At 44.4% G+C, this 23,659-nt stretch overlaps 1 protein-coding gene across 3 annotated transcripts in view; it reads right to left on the reverse strand.

The window, feature by feature from the left end:
- Nucleotides 1–1,931: 1,931 nt before the first annotated feature.
- The window catches only part of HSF1 (heat shock transcription factor 1), a 65,350-nt gene continuing 43,622 nt past the window's right edge, over nucleotides 1,932–23,659 (reverse strand). Inside the window, exons 10-14 of one of the 3 annotated variants that reach the window (XM_032974466.2) lie at nucleotides 14,800–14,880; nucleotides 12,237–12,342; nucleotides 11,164–11,223; nucleotides 10,329–10,383; nucleotides 1,932–9,214 (exon numbers count right to left, since the gene is read on the reverse strand). In XM_032974466.2, coding sequence (XP_032830357.2) covers nucleotides 8,952–9,214; nucleotides 10,329–10,383; nucleotides 11,164–11,223; nucleotides 12,237–12,342; nucleotides 14,800–14,880 — 565 coding nt within the window. In that variant the 3' untranslated portion in view covers nucleotides 1,932–8,951. The remainder of the gene's footprint in view (nucleotides 9,215–10,328; nucleotides 10,384–11,163; nucleotides 11,224–12,236; nucleotides 12,343–14,799; nucleotides 14,881–23,659) is intronic. The other 2 variants (XM_032974468.2, XM_032974467.2) reach the window with 2 other exon arrangements.

A 23,659-nucleotide genomic window follows, 5' to 3' on the forward strand; every position in this document is an offset into this window, starting at 1 on the left:
CCATCGGACACTCCACCCCCACAACTCCCAATCGGTGATGGGGCAGTTGTGGAGAGAGTAGAGAGTTTCCCATACCTGGGCAGTGTGCTTATGACTGGCTCCAGTTTAACAGCAGAGGTCTCACTCCGAATCAGTCGAGCGGCAATATCTTTTCATCGGTTGCGTAACGCTGTGTGGAAGCTACCTGGTCTGTCGCTCCGCACTAAGCTTCAGGTCTTCTCGGCCACGGTCATTGCCTCCCTTCTCTACGCTTGCGAAACGTGGACCCCCCTAATGGAACATCTTCGCCGGTTAGAAACATTTAGGCTGGCCTGCCTACGATCCATCCTGGGTTTAACTAGACTGGATTGTGTGAGGAGCTCAAAAATCCTTGAAAGATCTGGGCAAGGTCCCATCGGTGAGCTCCTCTGGCGGGCAAGGCTGCGATGGCTGGGTCATGTAGCACGCATGCCCAGCCACCGCATGCCGAAACAGCTTTTGTTCGGCCGGATTGAGGGGGCTAAGCGGGCGCGGCATGGGCTAGAGAAGAGATGGAGTGATGCGGTACAGGACGTGGAGCTGAGTGGACTTGCCGATGACTGGTACCAGCGGTGTCAAGATCGGCCTCTGTGGAGGAGGCTCGAGAAGGACGCTACTGGGCAGTTGGAGGTAGTCGCTCTCCAACAACAACGGGGGGTGCAGGAGCGACGCTCAGAACGAGCGGAGCGCCGGGTGGCTAAAGCACAGCAGGTTGGCACAGTAGGGGGCACAGGTGGTGCATCAGCCAGTCATCTCAGTCAGTCGACCCGTGGCACCTGGGTCTGCCCCGTCACCTCCTGCCAGCGGGCGTTCGACACTTCACGTGGCCTCAGGGTGCACATAGCCTGGCACAAGCGTCGTGGTGACGTCACCGCCACTTAGTTGCGAATGGCGGTTGTTGTTGTGTAGGTCAATGTGTGTGTGTGCGAGTCGCTGTGTGTGCAAGTCGATGTGTGTGGCTCGATGTGTGTAAGTCGATGTGTGTAAGTCCATGTGTGTGTGAGTCGCTGTATGTGTGTATGTTGATATGTCTGCATGTAACTGGATGTATGTGTGGCTCTATGTGCGTCTGTGAGTCGATGTATGTGTGTAAGTCGATGTATGTGCATTGATCCATATGTGTAAATCCATGTGTGCGAGTCGATGTGTGTGTGGGGAGCGGTAGTGTAGCGGTTAGCGCGCTGTGCTACAAACCTGGCGACCCGGGTTCGATTCCCGCTCACGGCCAAAATCAGTGACGATTATATCTGAACCGGTCCTGGGCCTCCCCTAGGTCGACTCAGCCTCAAATGAGTACCTGGTGTTAGGGAGACAAAGGCGGCCGGGCGTAGTGTTGGCCACCCACCCCTCGTGTGTCGTGCCGGCCTTAATAGGTGCTCGCTAACAGCACTTGCCCCCACAGTCTGTTAAGCCTATACGGGCATCTTTGTTTATCTTTGTGTGTATGTGTGTGTGTATGTGTAAGTCGATGTGTGTATAAGTGCATATGTGGAGGTCGATGTGTGTGCGGTGTGTAAACATCACTAGGGAGACAAAGGCGGCCGGGCGTGGTGTTGGCCACCCACCCCCTCTTGTGCCGTGCTCGCAAACAGCACTTGCCCCTACAGTCTATTAAGGCTATATGGGGGATCTTTGTGTGTGTGGGTCTATCTCTGTGTAAGTCGGTGTGTGTGTGTGTGTCTTTTTCGCCCGGGGCAACGCCGGGTACTTCCCGCGAGTAAACTATATGTTACTGGTACTGACCAAAACATCCCAATGTTGACATTACCTGCAAGTTACTCAACTGGGATCACACAACAGCAACATTGGCCCCGACTGAAAACTTGGCAGGAGCCTCCTGAAATAATCATGAGATTGAGACTTTGTTTGGTAAACAAGAGAAGTAATAGCAATAATACAACTCATTCGGTATATATTTTTTGCGGACATTTATTTTCTTTTTATATATACGTCAACAATTTATCAAGTCATTGTGAAGAAATTCAATGTCACTAAACCAGCAAGCAAATGTTATGTTAAACACATTTTAAGCTTTTTGTCTAAATGTACTTTAGTCCTAATTCCTCCTTTTAACTTATAAAACGCATCCCTGAACAGGGCACCCCTGAAAAACGTCCCCTTTGCTGCTCACAATCCCAACACGCACCCCTCTATCAACCTGCAGAGCAACCGACACAGCGTGGCCTCTTGAGTTGATACTTTGATGAATGCAGAGCAGCGGAACTACTGTCAAGCCTAACTCACTTGCCAACCAGTGATTCACTACAGTTCTTTAACATATAAAATATAAAACGTAACAACTTTGTCAACAGGTTCTGTTGATGCAAACCAAATTTCATATTTCTCTGTTAAAGGTCACATGACCTAGCTAATAATGCAAGTGGCTTGCTCAAGATACAAAACACTTAATTGGCATGGCTGTATGCAAGATATGTTAAGACAGCAGTGACCTGACATTTTAAACCATTGGTGACTCACCGCACAGGCAAGTGCTTGTTGAGGATGCATGAGCATCTGTTGAAGTTTCTGCTTGAAACATTGTCGTGGAGCAGAGATGGAGCCTGTGAACCGGAGTTTGGGTATGCAGGTTCAGGTAACCTTCAAGACGCCTGTTTGTAGAACAGTTCTGCACTTGGCAACGTGCATGAGCTTTTCATAACCGTACTGTGGAGGTGTTTGTGGAGGTGTTTCTGGAGATGTGGGGAGTTTGGATCAGATGCTGGTGGAAAGTGGTTGGGAATAACACCGTGGGACAAGCTTGGGTTTGTGGTGCTAAATTTAATGAGTCGACATCTGATGAAGATGTTACAATGGCCATATTATCTCAACTCTTCTTTTGAGTCAGTGGTCTGGATAAGGCTGAGAGCTTGTGTGCATTGTTAAAATGCTTGTTTTGTGCTGTCTGGCAAAGATAGGTTGTGTTAAATTCTCACGGTTAACTTGAATCCTGTTTCGATTTAAAGCTTTCGTGACTGCAAGGATTCATCTTCTTTGGTTCTTTCGGTAAGGTCACGTAGAATGAGAATAAAATAAAAAAATAACACAATAAAATTATCACGACGTTTCGGCCACAACACAAGCTGTCGTCCCGACAGGTCTGTACCTTTCACCTGAAGACGGCTGCTTGCGTTGTGGCCGAAACGTCGTGATAATTTTATTGTGTTATTTTATTATTTTATTCTCATTCTACGTGACCTTACCGAAAGAACCAAATAAGTTGAATCCTATATTCTTAGTTTTTTCGGTAAAGTCACGTTGAAGGGAAACAACAAAATAATAAAATATATATAAAACAATAAAAAATTATCACGACGTTTCGACCATAACTCAAACGGTCGTCTTCAGGTGTGTTGGTTTGCATAAATTTATTTTTAAACGGCGCATTTATTTATTTATAAAAAAACGTTAGCGCCACGCGCAACGATTTGGCAGTTTATTTAGGACTAGTCCATCTATATTCTGAAAAGAGGAGGGGGGAGACGAAATTTTTTATAATGTATACTGTCTGAAAGCCACTGTAAGCGTGAACAATCAATTAAGACCTGAAATGGTTTATCAAATCTTTCCAATGATTGCTAAGATAGAATCCATCTTCTCGGTTGAAATTGTCTCTGTGCTTGTATATGTGGATAGCCTCATGAACGAATCTCTCATGGAAGCCAGATGGCTTACAAATAACCTCCGTCTTGGAAAAGTCAATGGCATGTGAGCCCACTGAATTAGAACAATGATCTGCCACGGCCGAGGTGTTGGTCCTACCGTGTTTAAGGTCTGCTTTATGTTCACGAATGCGGTCCGAGACATGGCGTTTGGTTTCTCCAATGTAACTACTACCACAGAGGCAACTTAGTTTGTAGACACCAGGGTATTGTATGTCCGGAATCACATCTTTTACAGATGGAACCAGATCACGGATTTTATGTAATGTGTTGAAACGGACCTGGATCTTGTGTTTATTCAAGATTTTGGAGATCTTTTTTGTGATCCCCGCAATGTAGGGTAAAGTGATGGTTTTGAAAGGCTCCTCAAGAGGATTCTAAATGCGCCGTTTAAAAATAAATTTATGCAAACCAACACACCTGAAGACGACCGTTTGAGTTATGGTCGAAACGTCGTGAGAATTTATTGTTTTATATATATTTTATTATTTTGTTGTTTCCCTTCAACGTGACTTTACCGAAAAAACTAAGAATATGAATTACTGCAGTCACGAAAGCTTTAAGTCATAAGTTGAATCCTGTTGTTTATGCTCTTTTATTTTAAATGAGACAAAACGCTTTTTCTTGATGATTGCCTGAGTTGCGATCAAAACGTCGTGATCTATTATTTTTCTATCTACGTGACTTTACCGAAAGCACCAAAGGGCATGCTTTTTCTTGTGTCCACCCTACTTGCCTATTGGACCCTCACACACCCAGAGCTAAACATTGGCTGTGAAAACCTGTGTGAAGTTGTAAATTCCCACTGCTCATTCCATTATCTCATCTTGCATCAATGTACAAGTCTCATGCCCTGCAGTTAAAGAGCGAGGCGAGTTTTACACCATTTGTTTGTACACACCTCACACACGAGGGCTGCAAGCAATGACCGAATTCCCTAAAGCTCCGTTTTAGCCGACACTAAGTCATGTCGTTACAAATATTTTTAAAATATTTTTGCTTACACGTACAGGACAGTTAGAGACTCAGATGATACGAGTTACAAAAGCTCGTGGCCAAATCGCCGAGAATGTGCCCGGCTCGTTCTTGCCAGATCTCAGAAGCTAAGGAGATATGAGCCTGGATAGTTGTTGGATGGACAACCACCATGCACAACAGATTGTTATAGTGAGAATTTTATTGTTTTATATTTTTATTATTTTATTGTTTCCCTTCTACGTGACTTTACCGAAAGAACCAAGAATATGAATCCCTGCAGTCACAAAAGCTTTAAATCAAAAAGATTGTTATAGGTTATGGGGCTACAAAGATTAGCAGTAGAGGGTACCAAATGTATTTGTAATAATGCTCTTCAATGCTCACCTACCTTTGCCAGCCTGTGATGACCAGCAAAGCGAGGTATGGTAATTTAACCCTCACCTGCAATGCATGGCAAGGCCCTCTTCTGGCACTGGACTGACGAAATGACAGTCCATGTACTGTACATGGGGTAAAATAACAATCGTTATGCGGCACAAGTGGCGCATCCTATTGGACGAGAATTCTGCGCTAAGCAGCAGTGGCTGGTAGTGTGTGATTTTCACTCTAAACTGTCGTCTTGACTGAATGAATCCAAGATTCATACTCTTTGGTTCTATTCGGTAAAGTCACGTAGGTAAAAAATAAAACAACAAAAATCACGTGACTTTACCGAATAGAACCAAAGAGTATGGATCCTTGCAGTCAAGAAAGCTTCAAATCTAGAATTGAATCCAAGATTACTGATTTTACAAGTCAAAACAACACATCATCCAACTGTTTAAGTTGTAATATAAAGCCCACGGAAACGTCACAATCGCATAATTGACTAATATTTCTTCCTTATATTTCAATTGGCATTCATGGAGGGTGGTGCAGTGGTAACACTCGTGGCTCATGGCAAAAAGGACCTAGGTTCAATTTCTAACTTGGGTGCTGTGTGGACTTGGTATGTTCTCACTGAGATCTGCATGGGTTTCCTCCAAGTCGAAGGGAAAAATAAAATAATAAAATATATATTTCATTATTTTATTGTTTCCCTTCAACGTGACTTTATGGAAAGAGCTAAGAATATGAATTACTGCAGTCACAAAAGCTTTAAATCAAAATTCCTCCAAGTTCTTCGGTTTCCTCCCATCGTTAAAACAATGTAAACATAACAATGCTGGAAAGTATATGAAAATTACTGAATTGAGACTACACACAGCAGCAACATTGTCCCATACTGCGAAAACTTTGCAGGACCCTCCTGAAAGAGTTATGCGACTGTGAGGCTTTGCTGGGTAAGCAAGTCAAATTACTGCGCTTTTGCTTCACCGAAATTGAATTCTCCAGTGGCGGTCGCATGTGAGGCCTGAGGATACGAGAGCGCTTAACGATGTAATTACTGCGCAAGAGAGTGAGCTCCGCATGCAAAGAACCCGAGCCGCCCCCCTGCGTGGCCATATTGCGGAGTCACACTTGAGATATATATATAAAATGCGCAATTCAAGTAAATTAATATAGAAAAGTATAGTATTATTTGTATACATATTTTGGATTGGCACAGCTATATTACTATTGGTTAAACTTTTCAAGTGTACTTTCAATCAAAAGCAATTATACTAGAAACGTCATCCATTGCAACTTTACGCTTAACACTTGGTTACTGCATAACTCTAACACTTTATCCAGTTGCCTTGAAGGCATTTCTGTACATTGGGCCTGCTGCAAGTACAGGGAACTACAAATGCTACTCACGTCACCAAAATGCATCACTGCAACTCTAGAATTGGAAAAAAAAACCAAAACACAAAAACATTCAGTTATTTTTTTTTTAAATCCCATTTCCTAATGATTAACACTGCAACAAATAAATGTAGCTCAAAGATACAGTAAAAAGATCTACCCTCGTCCACTTGTGAGTTGTGAAACCAGTCCCATGCCGATGTTGCGGAGAGCAATTGCACTTTAAAGTACGGGCGTCGAGGTTGTCATTGCCTGGCTTGCCAGAATGCAGTACAGCAAGCGGATTAATCTTCATCTGTTTCCATCTGTACGGAACATTGTTGCCTTCCCCCCAACCGCCTTGCACACGTGGGTTTCTCCGGGTGATCCAGTTTCCTCCCACTGTAGAAACACTCCACTGGTTAAAAACATTTTATAGAAGACCCAAGAGATTGAGCAACTAATGATAGTGGCGGCTCACCACGTTGCCTTTCCACTCGTCTGTGGTTCCTCCTCACGCATCCAAGTCCTTCTGTCTTTAAGAGCGCGCGAATACTGTGCATGTAACGAGTCTAAGTTATTATATGAATGAGAAGTAACCAAAGGCAATGGGTTTCTACTTATCCTCTTGAGTAGGCCTTTCTTTGCAGAAGACCCAGGTGTTTAGGATTCGAGTTGAGGAGAGTAGAAGAACAAGCAACTACACTCGTCAACAGGCCACAGCATCGTGAAGTGCAAGCACAGGGCTGAGTCAGCGTGTGGCTCACACGCATGCCGATGTGTTTACCCTCCAAGAGCCAAACTTTTGCCATCAATTCCATCTAAACGTCTGTATTTGTGGCTTTGCTGCTCAAATACATTTTTTCCATTACACATTTTCCTCTGTGCGGCGTTATAGCCCAAAACCTAAACACAGCATAAAGTCGCATATCCGAAACTCTGGAAACCGAGGCCTTGGTAGAAATGTGAATAGATAAGACGAGTTAACGGCGATAGAAAACGATGGTTATACCGTGCACACGGGGCAGTGATGCGGCCCAGCGGGAGTGCGTTTACCGCTTGTTGCAGAGATTCGTGGTTCAAATCAAGCGGCAGCCCTGTTCATTACTCGGGGTGCATTAACCATAAAATGCATAACACTTGGTTCACGGTGGATGTTTAAGGATCGTCTGACGTCATTCAATACGAGGCCATCGCCGGCGCCATGTTCCAAATTTGCCAAATTTTTGTATTTAGCCGCAAAGTACTGAATTGGGATTACACGTAGAAACATCGCCCCCTACAGTGAAACTACTGCAGACTGAACTTAGCAGTGCTTTCCTTAGTGATAGCCTCGACTATAAGGATGGAGAGCAAATACCAAATATACTAGATTATTAGACACAGGTAAAGCACAATCTGCTTTAAACAATGGACGTTTATTAAAAGTTAATGAAAATACAGTACTTTACATTACTACGCAGTTTATAATATACAAGAAACCTCCAAACAAAGTATTAAAATAAATATAAGACCAAAGGTACTCCATGAACAGCAGCTTACATGGAATGGCCTCAACTCCGAACCAAGTCATCCCTGCTTCTCTTTGTCAAGGATCTCTGTGTTTGAGCCACGTTAACCCATGGCTACATGAGCACAGATGTCACTGAGCCAAATTCTCGAGCCGTTGCAGATACTGCAGACAAGGCAGATGACATTTTCCCTAAACTAGGTGGGGGGGGCAGTTAATTGGTCAGGGCGGATACATGAGTCGGATATGCGACATTGTACTGTATGAAAATTACCTGCGACTACAAAAGAAATCACAAGCGTCCATCTGCAACCGACATCTTGATGGGCTCTGACCCACTAAAATACACGAGGCTGCGCTGAAGTCTATGCTCGCTCATCTCAATAACGTCAAGAACATTCCTCCGAGTGATGCTGTGTGAAGCAGTGAACCACCTGCAAAAGCCTGCAGCCCTCATCACAGCAATGACATTGCTCCTCTCCCATCTGTGTTAATTTCTTCAAAACTTCTGGGACAATGTTTTTCACAACTGGGACTAGCGACATGTCACTATGGCAAGAGGATAAGAGGGCGACTCGGTCGTTGCTCTGCAAATGATCTGTAAAATAGCAATTAGAAACCCTGCCACCAGCAATTGCAGCTGAAATTGCTCAGACCCCATGAATTCCCATGCTCCATTCCACTCGCTAAATATGGCAGAATGGCAGAACAGAGACAAAATATCCTATTCTCTTTCTTGTGGAACAAAATATTATCTTTAGTCTTCAAATAAACATTAAAACGCTTTTTTTTTTACTTCGCAAGTGTCCACGAGGAAGCATTTGTTATAAATGCAGGATTTAACGTCAGCAATGAATGTCGGCTATTACATTCCAAAAACATTTTTATTAACGCGCACACACACACTGCCCGACTGCCAGCGTGGCCAGGAACGTGCAGCAGCACTGACATCTACTTCATGTACAAAAACAGCATTTTTTTGTAAAGCCCTCCACCACATTGTTCGCATGTAGTTTAAAACAGCTGAGCGGCAGGCAGGGCTAGGACAGCGCGGGGTCGGGAACCTGGCTTGGGGAGGTGGTCGGAGCTGTGGCAGCAGCAGTCGCAGCCATCGCTGTCGTCGACGCGTTGGGCGTGGGAGACCCCGGTGCGCTGGGGGATGCCTCTTTGCCGAGCAGGAAGTAATTGCAATCAGAGGCCAGATCAAAGAGGTCAGATGGACTGAGGTCACCTTGGCCCGGTGGCCCGAGGTCTGGATCCGGCAGGATGAGAGGGGAGCTCACATACTGCACCACCTGCTTCCCTGTGCCACAGAGGAGGGAGAGCTCAGGAGGTGACTTGGTAGAGGTAACCAAGACGTTCGAATAACACGGATCCTTTCGCTAGCGGCCAGACGAGCCAGAAACTAAAAATGGACGAATGAAACTTAACGCGTACATTTTCGCAGCCAACAATATGACGAATTGTCATGTGTACAAGCGTTTAACACACATTATTATTGTTTCATCACATCGGTAAGTTAAAGAACAATCCTCACAACCAAATGTACCAATTATATATGCGACGTTTTGTTTGAAACTGCGTCAAATATCATTTGGACAAGATTCAGGAAGTCAAAGTAACAATCCAGGATGCAGTACGAGGATGACACTGCAAATGGAATAAAGTGCATGGAAGCTGTCACTGCGGGTATGTGTACTGAGAGCAGCCAAAAACAGCAATCACATTGTGAGAACCAAGAAGATGAATCCCTGCAGTCACGAAAGCTTTAAATCGAAAATTATCATATAAGATTTTACAGTTTCACTCGCACCTGATTTCCAAGAGTATGGAAAAATCCTAAATGTCCGTAACATATTAGTTTCCCAAGAATGAAATTAATTATCTCTGTAGCTCTAAGGGCCAGATTGTCTGAGGCAGCTCAGCTCGGGCTCAGCCTTGCACACTCAGCTCAGCTCAGCTTCTCAGCCATGGCCTGGCTAAGGCTCAGCTCCATCCATATCCTGAGCACGGCTCAGACCATGCTCAAAGCCAGCTTAAGTTGAGCAAGGCTCTGAGCCATGCTCAAAGCCGTGTAGTGGTTAGCACACGGCACTATGAACCCAGCGACCTGGGTTCGATTCCCGCTCACAGCCACCGCCAGTGACGATTATTTGAACTGGTCCTAGGCCTACCCTAGGTCGACTGAGCCTCAAATGGGTACCTGGTGTGGTGTGTAACCATCGCCACTGGGGAGACAAAGGCGGCTAGGCGTGGTGCTGGCCACCCACCCCCTCGTGTGCTGTCCTGACCTTCATAGGCGCTCACTAACAGCACTTGCCCCAACAGTCTGTTAAGGCTATATGAGGGATCTTTGTCTTTGATTGTGCACATGTGTGTGACTTGCTGCTGCTGGGTCCTGCGTGGTGCACACTTACTGGAGTCAGAGACGTCGGGCTCTAGTATCCTCTGCTCTGGGCTGTTCAGGAGCTCCTGGGCAAGTGGCACAACCAATGTGTCAGAAACCCAGTCATCTCATAATAAAGGTTTTTGGGTTAGATCGCGTAAATGTGTTGAAACCCTCCACCACCGACACAGCCAATCAGTTAGGGATTTGTCACATAAACAAAACGCCAAATACTTACTACTTGAGCCCACCGGTGTGTTGAGTGAATCCACAACATTTACAATCTGAGTACGACGTTTCGCTGGTAAGTACATTCAGCATGAATAATATTGGTCTCGAAAGCCTACGTGTTAAACTGACCCAGACATCTGCTGCTAGCATCCTTCTCAGCACTATTTGGTCATTGGATGTTGGACAATCTAATGTAGCTGGGGCCGGGATGTGACCCAGTGGCAGCCGGTTCACCGATTGCTGCAGAGGTTCGTTAATTCGAATCCGGCAGGCCGCCCTGGTTATTACTGTGGTGTTCATTAACCATAAAATACTACGCGCCGTTTGCTTTTCAGCGGATGTTAAAGACCCTGTGACATCATTCGCAAGGACACCATTGTGTACCAGTGTCATGGTCCAAAATTGCCAAAGTCTAAAACGTATCCACAAATCATTCAATTGAGATGAATTAGAAATAAATTATCGCCCCCAATTGGCAGACCAATGCCCGATTGGAGGCCAGGTCCTGATTCACTTTGTGCTTACTGGGACAGCTGACACTGGAGAAGCTCTTTCAAATGTGTTGAGATGGAATGTGATGTAAGTGGCTTGTTGTGACGTCCTGATGTAAGGGAGGACATTATCATTAGACTCACCGAGGTGAGGTTGCCATAGAAATCCGGAAGCCCCAGGTCATGGTGGGAAGAACTGAAGAGCTGTCCATACAAACAGGAAGACATTAAATACTCGGTTAACCTTGACTGGAACAACTGAGAAGGGTTTAGTAGTGGCCGTGATGGTGGCAGTGTGTGGAGCCTTGGTGGTTATTGCCGTTGTGTGCAAGCTTTGAGCCACCCTTAATCGAGACCCAGAAAAGCAGATAATGGGTACAGCACACATTTTAAATGGCAGATGATGAATAAATCACAGGTGTAGACCGACAGCCTTGAAGAAGGAATACAGCTTAAAGGAAGTCCGAGTAGCATGGTTGGCAATGTACAGTGTGAAATAAGTTCAACATATATCGTGGCTTCCAACCTGCGGCCTGTAGGCCACCGGCGATCCGCAAGGCCATGGGGAAGCGGTCCACGCAATCGATGCAGACGCCAGTTTCCCATCAATTTAATTTTGAAATAAGCTTCTGGTGCAGCTGGGTTGTCCACAACAAACATGTGAGGCTTGACCATGACAATCCACGGGCCCAGTAACCCTGCTAACCACAGCTCTAAAAATTGGAGACCGCTGGAGAAACACATTTCCCCCATCTTACATATAAAGAGCTCACCCATCTAATACTGTTAATGCTTACAGGATTTGAGAGGCTCTACAGCCTTTAGAGTGAGTATATTATCATTTTTATGCTTGTTTACCCTGGAGACTCTTACCGAATCTCATTACTTTTTTTCAGGAGGGTTCTGACAAATTTCTGCACCAGGGGGTGATGATGCTGCTGTGTGTAATCCCAACTGAGTAATTTGCAGTACATTTTCATTGGGATGTTTTGGCCAATTCCAGTTACATTGTATTGTTTTTTTACCTACAGGAAACCGGTGAACCCAAAGGAAAACCCATAGAGAACAAGGAAAGCAGAAAGGTGCTCAAGTTGAGAATGTTGCTGGTGAGGCAGGAGCGTTAGCCGCCCTGCGCCGCCACCACCACCGTGCCGCCCGCAGGTGGAGCAAGCCGACGATAGCGGTGTGGGTGGAGGGTGGTGCGCTTGAGTTCGTACGTCGTGCAGAGTGAGGGACTCGTAGCTCAGCTGCTGGCTTGACAGCAGCGCCTGCAGGTTGTCCAGGCTCGCGTCGATCGTCTCCAGGTGGTCGGAGAACTCCCCCCTGCAGCACACGCGCGCACACCGCACGTTGTGCCCCGCGACGCCTCACAGATCGCGCCGTTGGCACCTTATACTACTTCAGGTTTTAACTGTAGAACACCTTGGCTATGTAGCGGTGGTAATGTAGCAGAGCGGTAGCCGGTTCGCTGCTTGCCGCAGAGGTTCGCGTATTAAAATCCGGCAGGCAGCCCTTGTTAGTACTGCAGGTGTATTAACCGTAAAATACTATTACTCGTGCCGTCTGTTTCACGGTGGACATTAAATGATCCCGTAATATCATTCAAAATGAGGCGGCCACTGTATGCCGGCAACATAGTACAGCTATACCAATTTGGAAACGTGACACAGCAAATTACTCAACTGGGATTGCACAGAGCAACATCGCCCCCTACTGACAAAAACAGGCAGGGCTCTTCTGAAAAATAATTTTGAGTGAAGCTTTCCTGGGTAAACAAGCAAAATAAAATGGTGCGTATTATGCATTAAAATATATCAGACCATGTTATTTTGGACTCGTCACCTGCCAAAGAAGACTGACAGCTTAACCAACCACTTAGCATGATCGAAGCTCCAAAAAGACAAACATATTCATAACCAGGTGAGAGCACCTTTTCAAAGGCGACCTCGGGCACAAATACAATGGCAACGTGCACAGAACGCCAACTCGCATTACAAACACAACCACTCTAAAAACACAGAAATGAGAATTCAACATCATCAGCAGAACATGGCTACACCATTACAATTGGTTCAAGCACTGAATTTTATGGCGTCAATGTCACCTCCTTTTCTTTTATTCAGGCCTCTCTTGGAAACAGGGAATTTCCTCTCCTTGTCCCTTCTCTGACTAGTTAATGTTGCAATAGCCTCCGTATCCTTGAACTTAGCTTAACATTGTACGTTTTCACAGCCAATATTATTATTCATAGATTTTTTAGTGAGACCAAGAAATTCCCTGACCACATGACAAGCAGGCAGTATGTTTCCGTCACATATCTGTCTCTCCGCGTAAACAATGGAAGTATTTTTTGCTCAATCCATTGGCTTAACAGCCTTCTGGAATTGCATAATTTCAGCAGTATTAATTCAGTAAAAGCAGACTCTTGACCGGGTTCGACACACAACTCTGCCGCTAGGAACCCTCGACCACCCGCCACAGGAACTAACGAATGTCACACGGTGTACACGCATTGAACAACGTACCAGTTATTATGGTTCCACCTCGCCAGTTAGTTGAAGAACATTCCTCGAAATCAAATGTAGCAATTAGATACACCGTGTGAGCTTAGACAAGAACAATTGGCCAGTACACATGACAATTAATTTGTTTTCCTGTGTTGGGTGATAGAAGGCTCTTAATGTCACAGATTTAGTCAGATCATTACATGGCCCTACCAAAAAAACAACTATTAATTATTCAAGGATGTAAAAATATATTCCAAACATTACTGATAATCTGCAATTTGCTACTAAAATGCAGCTTCTAACCTCCTATGCTTGCTTTGTAATCGGGTTTATGCATTGAGTCAACACTCGCAATTCAAAATGACAGGTGGCTAAATGTGATGATGCATGAATTGCTTGGCAGTAAGTAAAATGACAGACCATTCATTTGCCTCATGAAAACAAAACTGTGATGCTCCATTCTTTAAGAAAACCACCAGCTCATGTCACAATACTGCAGAGGGATACTGCTGTCACAGTTCGAGCATTTGAATTACTGGGCTTCTGGGAATCCATGGGTCACCGCTGCCCACATACTATACATTTATACACACACATACACAAGCGCGGTAGAATATTGTTGAGCACAACTGAATTCAATGATAAATTTACAACTGATATGACCATTGCATTTTCAACACCGTTGAGTTCAGAAAAAAAGTTGCAGAAGTTCCCGTGCGCTCCTTGGGGACAGCTGTAACGCATTTTTATTATTGTGCTTGTTTAACCAGGAAAGCCTTCACAAGTCTCAAGACTTTTTGCAAGAGGATCCTGCCAGGTTTTTGCAGTAGGGGGGAGATGTTGCTGTGTGTATTCCCAATTGAGATTTGCAGGCAATCAGTTCAGCATGGGGATGTTTGACCGATTAGATTGTAAGTTTTTTTTTTCTTTTTAGCTATGGGGGGAAACCGGCAAACCCAGAGGAAACTCATGCAGTACAGGGGGAGAAATACAAACTCCACACAGAAAGGTGGCCAAGTCGGGAATCAAACCCAGGCTCTTCTTGCTGTGTGGTCCAAGTGTTACCACTGTCAATGTTGATGTTGACAATTTGCTGCAATTCTGAAATGGACGCAATACCTGATTTGTTTCCACAGTTTACCAACTAAGCTCAGGCCGTGTAGGAGGCAAGCGTGAGAACGGGACAGGTAGTGAACACAAGCGATGGAGACAGTGCACACAGGACTGGAGGGCATAGGGGAAGTCGGAGGCAAGGAGGGGTGTTTGCTCTGACCCTGTGTAAAAGGAGGAGGGAGAGGATTGACCAGAGGACATGACCCTACTGGCATCATGAAGCAGCTGGGCTTGCACGGCACTGAAAAGACACAATGGGGGGAAAAAACGGAAGGCGTTACTCCTACAAGATGCCGGGGCAAGTCATGGACCGGCGCACAGGCACGCACAGGGGCAGGCATTGGGGAGGGGAAGGCCTGGACTAAAGCCACCTTTAAAATTACAAATCTATTCCCCAAACTACACCCGAGTTCTACACAATATATTTCAAAAGTGTTGTTTTATGCTTTTATCATTATTATTGCACTTGTCAAAATTTTTCTCAAGAGGGTCCTGCCAAGTTTTTGCAGTCGGTGGATGAGGTTGCTTTGTGCTATCCAAATTGAGTAATTGCAGGTAATCTTTCAGCATTTTAAAGCTTGGCCAATACCAATGTCAGAGTGAATGTACTTATATGTACTGTACATAAACACAATTAAACACAAATATACACAATACAATTTAAAGAGTGATCGATATTTGATGTACAAGTGTCCATCCGTCACGTTCTGGATTTCCCAAATGCTCGCTACAAGGGAGGGAAACATGCATAAAACAAAATAATCTCTTGCCGAGGTCATTCCCGGGAAATTGTGTAATAAGTGTGCGAATATATAAAACATTGTTGTAAATGTCCCTGCTGAAACAATAAATGTATGGATTTGTCAACGCACATGTCTACTCACCATCCACCCCCCCCCCCCCCCCCCTTGGTTGGGCTCAGTGGGAATTGTCCAGATTTTAGGGTCAATACATGAGGTAGTTATGGTTGTGATTATATTGTGGCGGTTATGGTTACATTGCAGCTGTTAAATTTTGATTTAAAGCTTTCGTGACTGCAGGGATTCATATTCTTGGTTCTTTCGGTAAAGTCACGTAGAAGAGAAACATTATAAGAACCATATGTGGTCTGGTTTTCACACCTGATGATGATTGCTTGTGTTGCAGTCGAAACTTCGTGATAATTGTATTGTTTTATATGTTTACTATTTTATTGTTTCCCTTCTACGTGACTTTACCGAAAGAACCAAGAATATTGCAGCTGTTGTTATTATTTTGTGGTGGTAGTGGTTATGTAATAATTATGGTTGTGGATATGGTTCTTATAATGGTTGTGGTTGCATTGTGTTCTGAGCTGTGGTTGTAAAATAGTTTTACAGCTGTGTTGGTAACATTTATACAAGTGGTGTTGGTGATTTTAACACATAGGCTTTCGCGACAAATATTATCCATAATACAGAGTTTTTTTGGGTTAGATTGCGTAAATATAAATGTGTCGTTAAAGAAAAATGTGTCGTTAAAAATACAATGATGCACAAATCAACAGGGCACTGAATGCCAAAACCAAATCAAATAGCACAGGCGTTGAAACGGACCAAGTAACTGATAAACGAGGCAGATTTTTGAAAAACAGATTTGGCACGGGACATAAAATACAGAAACTAATATTTGGTACTGAAGATGTATTACCGAAGTTATCAACAGAAGGTGTGTACTGGATTCATTGACCTTGTGGTAATTGGTATGTTGGTCAGACAGGACGAATGATTAGCATGAGACTAAATTAACATATTCTTTGGGTCTTTCGGTAAAGTCACAAGCGGTCGTCATCAGGAAAAGGGGGTTAGCTTCTAAAGGCAACTGTTTATAAAGGTTTGAAATGGGCGTAGCCCAAATGTCAGCAGCATGGGCGGGGCAGCAAATGTTAATGTGAGTGGTGGACAGCGACTGCGACGGTGCTGGGTTTTACACCAATTGGTCCTACCGTGTTTCAGATCTGCCTTATGTTCACGAACGGTCTGAGACATGTCGCTTAGTTTCCCCAATGTAACTACTGCCGCAGACACAGCTTAGTTTGTAGACGCCGGGGTACTGCATGTCCGGGATCACATCCTTCACAGATGGGATCAGATCACGAATTTTATGTACTGTATTTGAAGCTTTCGTGACCGCAAGGATTCATACTCTTTGGTTTTTTCGGTAAAGTCACGTAGGTAAAATAAAATAAATGAAAACAACTAAATTAAAACACGATGTTTCGGAGGCAACACAAGCTTCCGTCTTCAGGATTTAATTCATTTTATTTTTCGATTTAAATTTCGATTTAAAGCTTTCGTGACTGCAAGGATTCATCTTCTTTGGTTCTTTCGGTAAAGTCACGTAGAATGAGAATAAAAGAATAAATTGATAAAATAACACAATAAAATTCTCACGACGTTTCGGCCACAACACAAGCGGCCTTCATCAGGTGAAGGGACGAGACTGTCTGGAGGACAGCGCTAATGAAGCCCTCCAGCGCTGTCCTCCAGACAGTCTCGTCCCTTCACCTGATGAAGGCCGCTTGTGTTGTGGCCGAAACGTCGTGAGAATTTTATTGTGTTATTTTATTTGATCAATTTATTCTTTTATTTTATCTACGTGACTTTATGTACTGTGTTAAATCGAACCTGGATCTTGTGTTTGCTCATGATTTTGGAAACCTTTTTGGTGACCCCTGCACTGTATGGCAAGGTGATGGTTTTTATTGGGTCCTCAGATGGTTCTTTCTTAACAGTTGCGGTGATAGCTTTGCGTATTGTGTAGTCTGAATATCCATTCATCTTGAGAGCTTGGTATACATGTTCCAGTTCACTGGCTAGGTGATGGTCGGAAATACTTCGAGCTCTATGGTGTAGAGTTTTGATGAGGGAATTCGTCTGGGATGGATGGTGGTGGGAGTCAGGTTTTAGATAGGCATCCGTATGGGTGGCTTTCCTGTAGACAGTGTCCCATTGAGCCATCTGGTCTATTTTCGATTAAAACATCCAAGAATGGTAGCTTGCTATCCTTTTCCACCTCCACAGTAAATTTGATGGCTGGGTGTATGGAATTGATGTGGTTGAGGAATTGGTTCAGAGTTGGTCGGCCATGTGGCCAGATGACGAACGTGTCATCTACGTACCTCTTCCACAAGGACGGACGTAGAGTGGATGCCTGGATGGCATCTGTCTCAATTTTTTTCCATTAAAACATTGGCTACAACTTGTTTGTAGAATGTTTCATTCCAGGTGAAGTGTTGGTGAGGCAGTGTCTCACCAGGGCCGGTACATCACCATTCAGTCCTTGTTGGACCAAATCTTCAATGATTGCAATGGTGTCAAGCACAGGAACTTTGGTAAACAAAGAGACCACATCGAAACTAACGAGCAAATCACCTGGAGAGGGTGAGATGTCCTTAATTGACGATACCAAGTGAGTTGGGTTAAGCAGAGCTGAGGTAGTCTTGCCAGTGAATGGTTGTAAGATCTCAGGCAAAAATCGGGCCAGTTTGTAGGTGGGTGAGAGTCAATGGGTGGTCTAGCAGCAGAGGGTTTTAAGGAAAACCGCTTGGTTGGTTCGATTAAAGATGTCGAATCGGTGATGATATTTGTTGGTTTTCGTAACAAGGCTATTGGTGGGATCTCTTTTCATTTGTATATAGCTACCATCATTAAGTAGGTCCTGAATTTTGTTGTCGGTGGTTTTGTCCATGATGACTGTGGCATTGCCCTTGTCGGCTGAGAGAATGACGATGTCATCTCTCTTTTTAATTGAGAAAGCTCAAAGTGCTCATCCTTAGTGATGTCGCTAATAGGCGTCTTAGCGTTTTTGAGGAACACCAAAGGAATATTAAACTCCCAAACACAACTGTTGGTGGTGGCAGAACATGTGTGCCAACAAGGACACTCAATTGATTTTGATGTTGAAGTCCTGTGCAAAACTAGTTACTACTGGCCAAGACTTATTATAGAATCTATCGAAATTTAGAGAAATAAAATTAATTTTAACCTTTCAGATAGCTACAAGCTTAGTGGTGCTGGAAGCGAATCATTAAGTAAATACAATGTTTAACTGCATGTCTATACAAGTCACCATACGTCCATGGTGATTACCTGTGAGCAGACAATAACAGCTACTGCTATTTTGACGCACACAAACGACAGGATGTACAAGAACAACGTGCATGCATAATGTACGTTGATTACCATATGAATAACCCAACCGGTAATGGATAACCATTGTAATTTATGTACGTTCATTAACCCCCCCCCCCCCCTTTGGCCTTCGCACGTAAGGGGCTCACATGTGACGTATTCACATCTATCTCTCTATTTAAGAACAAAACAGAATTTCTCCACAAATCTGGCAGTTGCCTGATGATGCTAGTTGTAATTACTGGCGAAACATCGTACTCAGATTGTAAATGTTGTGGATTGACTCTCCAACACACGGGTGTGCTGTACTAGTAACGAATTGGCATGTTCTGTTTACGTGACAAACCTTACTAGTTGGCTGTCGGGTGGCGGCGGGTTTAACGACACATTTATATTTACGTGAACTAACCCAAAAAAAACCTATATTATGGTATTGGTGATATTAACATTGATATTGTTTTGATATTGTTATTGACATGTCTTAATGTTATTGACATAAACAATATTCTTGTTGTTGATGTTAATGTGATTAATGTGGTTGATTCTGGTACTGTTTATGTCAAATCGTTGTTGGTGTTGATGTTGTTAATTTGTCATATTGTTGTTTATGTTTTTGAGAGTAGGCCAGCAAGCACTAATGAGGAACAAACAGCAACTAATCCACATCGCTTGCATTTCGCTTGAGTTATATCCCGTGCAAATGCGAGGCTAGCGCAAGTACAGATATAGCAAGCGACAAAATCCAAAGTACAAGAAAATCTCGCCGAACGTGTTTTTTTTACCGAACGCCTGTTTCGGCTTTACAGGGTTTGACACTAATATTCTTATCTTAGCATCGAAAAGCAGTGCACAGTCCTGTACTGTATATGCTGCGTGGTCTGATTGAACTGTAAAGTACTGTCTTTACTGCAGAAAAAAGTCCATCGCTACGTATTTTTCGAAGGCAGACCTCACCACTGGCACGCTACGTCAGTCAGCCCCACTGCCACCATCGTCAAATCACTCAGCCTCACGTACTGTACACCTAGAAGCTCTCCAGGTAGCTTACCCTTTCCTCCTAAATGCTCCCACTGGTCTGCAATTTAACCTGAAGAGGGCCTCTCAACCCTGTGACCCCCTTCAATACCCCCAACAACATCATCTTTGTAATGAAGGTTGCCGAGTCACTCTCCATTTGTGTATTTATACTTTTAAAAAATTTCACCTCAAACACCAAACCACCGTCTCCATCATTTCTCCTGCTTAATGCACTCACGCCCAACGATCGCCCCTAACACTGAATCGAGATGCATGCGGCAATGTGTGAACATTTCCGTGGTGCGTGAGCGTGTCAAGCTACATCTTCACAATCATCATTCATCATCTTACCTATAAACGTAATTTTTTTGTCTGTCTGTGTGTCTCTCTGTCTGTGTGTAGAAGCAACTTGCGAAGGATTTGGCTCGCAAACCGTGGGGTTTACGTTTACAAAAAGTAGCCAGTTACAACACCATAAGCCCCATGGTGAACCAGCGCTATTCCGTTTTCCCATCCGTCAACTTGAAAGTACAGTAAAACCTTGGATTGCGAGCATAATTCGTTCCAGAAATGTGTTTGCAATCCAAAGCACTCGTATATCAAAGCATATCATTGTATATCAGTCGTGATCATGTGACGCTCGGCAGACAAAGTGTATACGTACTACTCGTATTGCAAGACCCTCGCTCGTTTATCAAATTAATATTTATTTAAAAAATTTGCAGACCAAGTAACTCGCAATCCAAGGTTTAACTGTAGTTAAATAAGCAATAAAGCGCTATTTATTATTTAATTCTTTTCTCGCGTCACTCCGCGAGCACAAAAGCTGCCCGGGGGTTGCCATTAGCAACGCACACGCGTCATCGGTGGAGGGGGGGGATTTCTAATTCGCGTTCAAAATGCAAAAAAAAACACACAACGCTGAGGTAAATTCATCAAAGTGTCATGTCCTCTTCTCCCCCCCCCCACCCCAATGTGTGCACTTACTACTATAGGGTCGGTAGATGCTAATATTATAGCGCTTCGATAGCATTATTGTAGCGCGGGCTAGGTGATGGTGGGGAGGTAGCGGCCCAGCCCCCAGCCTGCCAAGGTGGCACCTCGGCCGGCTGGGCAATCTAGGCGAGGCCGGGGGCTCTGCACGGGACTAGGCCTCATCGCAGCAATGTTAAGTAAAATTTTCTTGCTTCTTTCGCTAAACTCACGTAAATAGAAAACTAATATTTTAAAAAGCGTTTTGGTAATATTTAAATAATGTTTGTGTGTAGGCAACTAATATTTCAAAATTAAGTTGGTAAATATTAAAATTGTGTGTGTCCAAGTCCTTGTGTATGTGAGTCGATGTGTGTCAGTCGATGTGTGTGTGTGGAAGTCGATGTGTTTATGTGTGCGTCGATGTGCGTGTGTGTACGTCCGTGTGTGTGTGTATAAGTCGATGGGTGTGTGTGCAGGTCGATGTGTGTTTGCGTGAGTCGATATGTGTGTGTGTCAGTCCATGTGTGTGTCAGTCGATGTGTGTGTGTTAGTCAATGTGTGTGCGTGGTGTGTTTAAACTAATATTTAAAAATCAAGTTAGTCATTTTTCAAATAATAATAATGTGAGTGTCTAAGTCCATGTGTGCGTGTGAGTCGATGTGCGTGTCTGCGTCTATGTGTGTGGAAGTCGATGTGTCTGTGAGTCCATGCGTGAGTCGATATGTGTGTGTCAGTCGATGTGTGTGTGAGTCGATGTGTGAGTGTGTTAGTGAAAGTAAAAATACGTTGTGTGCATGTAAATCTATGTGTGTGAGTCGATGTATGTGTGTGTAAGTCGATGTATGTGTGTGTAAGTCCATGTGCGTGTGTGAGTTGCTGTGTTTGTAAGTCAATGTGCAAGTAGATGTGTCTGTGTGTGTGAGTCGATGTGTGTGGTACAGGGATGTCCTCTGGCTCCCACATTATTTAACATCTATTTTAACCACGTAGTTCGTGAAGCCTTCAATAGCTGTACCGGGGGAATCTTCATATGGTACAGATATAATGGGAGGCTGATCGATGCCCGGGTGCGGTCAAGGGATGGCTCCCTATTGCTCAACCACGTTATGTATGCTGATGATTTGGTAATAGCTGCTCATTCAGAGGAGGAGTTGGAGATGCTGCTGCTGAGACTGGAGCGTGCCACTAAGAGATGGGGCCTTACCATCAGCCCCACCAAAACTAAGCACCTGCCTGGGTATTTTGTACCATCGAACACTCCACCCCTACAACTCCGAATCGGTGATGAGGCAGTTGTGGAGAGAGTGGAGAGTTTCCCATACCTGGGCAGTGTGCTTATGACCGGCCCCAGTTTAACAGCAGAGGTCTCACTCCGAATCAGTCGAGCGGCAATATCTTTTCATCGGTTGCGTAACGCTGTGTGGAAGCTACCTTGTCTGTCGCTCCGCACTAAGCTTCAGGTCTTCTCGGCCACGGTCATTCCCTCCCTTCTCTCTGCCTGCGAAACGTGGACCCCCCTAATGGAACATCTTCGCCGGTTATAAACATTTAAGCTGGCCTGCCTACGATCCATCCTGGGTTTAACCAGACTGGACTGTGTGAGGAGCTCACAAATCCTTGAAAGATCTGGGCAAGGTCCCATCGGTGAGCTCGTCCGGCGGGCAAGGTTGCGATGGCTGGGTCATGTAGCCCGCATGCCCAGCCACCGCATGCCTAAACAGCTTTTGTTCGGCCAGATCGAGGGGGCTAAACGGGCGCGGCACGGGCTAGAGAAGAGATGGAGTGATGTGGCACAGGAGGACGTGGAGCTGAGTGGACTTGCCGATGACTGGTACCAGCGGTGTCAAGATCGGCCTCTGTGGAGGAGGCCCGTGAAGGACGCTACTGGGCAATTGGACGCAGTCGCCCTCCAACAACAACGGAGGCAGGAGCGACGCTCACAACAACGAGCGGAGCGCCGGGTAGCTAAAGCACAGCAGGTTGGCACAGTAGGGGGCACAGGTGGTGCATCAGCCAGTCATCTCAGTCAGTCGACCCGTGGCACCTGGGTATGCCCCGTGACCTCCGGCCAGCGGGCGTTCGACACTTCACGTGGCCTCAAGGTGCACATAGCCTGGCACAAGCGTCGTAGTAATGTCAACGCCACTTAGTGGCGAATGGCGGTTGTTGTTGTGTTGTTCCATGTTTGTGTGTAAGTCCATGTGTGTGTGTCTTAGTCGATATGTGTGAGTCCAAATGTGTGTTTGTGTAAGTCGATGTGTTTGTATGTTTGTGGGTCGATGTCTGTGTGTAAGTCAATGTGTGTGTGTGTCTTTTTTGCCCGCGCAACGCGGGTACTTACCGCTAGTAGGTTATAAATAATGATCAGTTAAAATTATTTTATTTTATTCTATATCTTAATATATATTTTTCTATCTACCTGCATTATGTATTTGCTTTCATTTGTACACGATACCAAGTGGGGAAAAATCATGTAGAATTCGTTAAAGAGGGAGGGGGGTATTGATTTTGGATCCAAGGACACAATCATATTTTATCCACGAGGTCTGTATGTCAAATGCGATTTTGCCCAGCACGGCGTTTTCCAGGAACATAACCCTCGCATTCAGCGAGGTTTACATGTAATGTTTCTTCAATCAATAAACTACAGTAACATTTAATATATCTGTAACTGTTTACGAAGCCAAAATGTTTAGAATACTTAGTGTTGTTTAAGCAAGTCCATCGTTTCACTCATAACATACGATGTTAAACTAAACATTCAGAAATATGCAACACTGTAATGTACAAATATTGAGAATGTGATGAGACATCATATATTTCAGTTTGTTCAGGTCACACCATAACTGTTTTTAATATATTTTTCGTGCTTGTGTT

Source organism: Petromyzon marinus, chromosome 54 (genome assembly GCF_048934315.1).
Source record: "Petromyzon marinus isolate PM22_M1 ecotype Great Lakes invasive population chromosome 54, UKy_Petmar_22M1.pri1.0, whole genome shotgun sequence".
Classification (NCBI taxonomy): domain Eukaryota; kingdom Metazoa; phylum Chordata; class Hyperoartia; order Petromyzontiformes; family Petromyzontidae; genus Petromyzon; species Petromyzon marinus.